The sequence below is a fragment of the Priapulus caudatus genome, unplaced genomic scaffold (genome assembly GCF_000485595.1).
Source record: "Priapulus caudatus unplaced genomic scaffold, Priapulus_caudatus-5.0.1 Scaffold519, whole genome shotgun sequence".
NCBI lineage: Eukaryota > Metazoa > Priapulida > Priapulimorpha > Priapulimorphida > Priapulidae > Priapulus > Priapulus caudatus.
This window is the reverse complement of record NW_014577580.1, coordinates 161,853-163,484: the sequence shown is the minus strand read 5'-3', so window position 1 is coordinate 163,484 and position 1,632 is coordinate 161,853. Positions and strand designations below refer to the sequence as shown.

At 52.8% G+C, this 1,632-nt stretch overlaps 1 protein-coding gene across 1 annotated transcript; it reads left to right on the top strand.

The window, feature by feature from the left end:
* The first annotated feature begins 486 nt into the window (after positions 1-486).
* Positions 487-1,183, top strand: LOC106811242. The gene is made up of 2 exons (XM_014814796.1): positions 487-1,000; positions 1,176-1,183. Exons 1-2 carry the CDS (start codon positions 487-489, stop codon positions 1,181-1,183), a joined length of 522 nt encoding a protein of 173 aa, XP_014670282.1.
* The last annotated feature ends 449 nt before the right edge of the window (positions 1,184-1,632 follow it).

The window sequence follows — 1,632 nt, the reverse complement described above, 5'->3', positions numbered from 1 at the left end:
AATCGCGGTTCTCCAACATCTGCAGAACCTCATGGAACTAGCACTTCACCAAGTTCATCTCATCAGGAGAAGGAGAAAGAGAAGAGGTTAACGGAGGTTCTGGGTCCGACCGTGGATCGGTAGGCGACGACAGTTTGGCCTGTATGACCAGCTACTTGTTGAACTCCGTAACGAAGACCAGGCAGCCTTCAAGAACTTCATGCGGATGCCCCCCGAGATGTTCGACGAGCTGCTAACCAGAGTGGGTCCGAGGATCACTAAGCAGAATACAACCTACAGAGAGGCCGTCGACCCAGGCATGACGCTTGCCCTCACTCTGCGGCATATTTCCTCTGGGAGCAAGTATCACTCAATGTCCTACGGGTGGAGGGTGCCTCACAACACCATATCCCTGCCCATCCCAGAAGTGTGCCAGGCCATCATCGATGAGTACAAGGATGAGGTGATGAGTGGCGTGAGGAATGGCGTGCCATATCTGACAAGTTCATGGAGAGGTGGAACTTTCCCCATACCTGTGGTGCACTTGAGGGCAAGCACGTCAACTGCAAGTGTCCTTCAAACAGTGGTTCCCTATACTACAACTACAAAGGGTTCTACTCCGTTGTCCTCATGGCGCTCGTGGATGCTGATTACAAGTTCATCTGGGCAGACATCGGCGGTATGGGATCAGCATCAGACGCTCAGATCTACAATGCCTCTGAACTAAATAAATGCGTTGAAGATGGTAGTCTAGGCTTCCCTGATCCCGATCCTCTTCCCAACGACAACCAGGATGTGCCTTACTTCTTCGTCGGCGACGATGCCTTCGCCCTACGACCCAACATGATGAAGCCGTACAGCCTCCGGGGTATAACGCGGCCGGAGCGCATCTTGAACTACCGGCTTTCCCGAGCTAGGAGGGTCGTAGACAATTTTTTCGGCATCCTGGCCAACCGTTTCCAAGTTCTCCTGAGCACGATGCAGCAGCAGCCCGAAACCGTCAAGCTCATTGTCACAGCATGCATGACCGCTGCCGTTCGCTGGCTGTGCGTTGAATGCGCGGTGCATGCGCGGACCATTCGTTCCGTGCGCTAGCAACACGCTGTGCATTCGTTATATTTGTTAACATGTGCGCCCTGTATACGCTCTGTATGCGCTCTGTATGCGCTCTGTATACGCGCCCTGCATACGTGCAGTGCGCTAGCAACACGCTGTGCATTCGTTGTCAACTTGCTAGCTTCTCTCAAATCCTGACAAAAGTTGGGCGCACAACGACACACTGATCTTATTTTTCATTTTTTTAAACCCTTTTCACACCAGGCTCCGATCTCACTACGCTGGTACTACGCTCTAAGAGCGTGGTGGAAACGCGTAGAACGCAATATGAACGTCTTTGGACGTACTGCGATCGCGATCGAGCGCAGTGCAGTCACCATGAGCGTGGAGAGCGTCGCCAAATTGTGAGCATGTTCAAAACAATCGTGGTGCGAGCGTGGCGGAAAGACAGCGCAGTGCGGGGGCATTAGAGACGTGGAAGGCGTAGTAGCCACGTAACTCGAGCGTAGTACGAACTTAATGATCGTATCGCAAGCGTGTCGGGTGCGTGAAAATTGTCTCCCCGTTCTCAGCACGATGTCAATACGTTTTCATCGC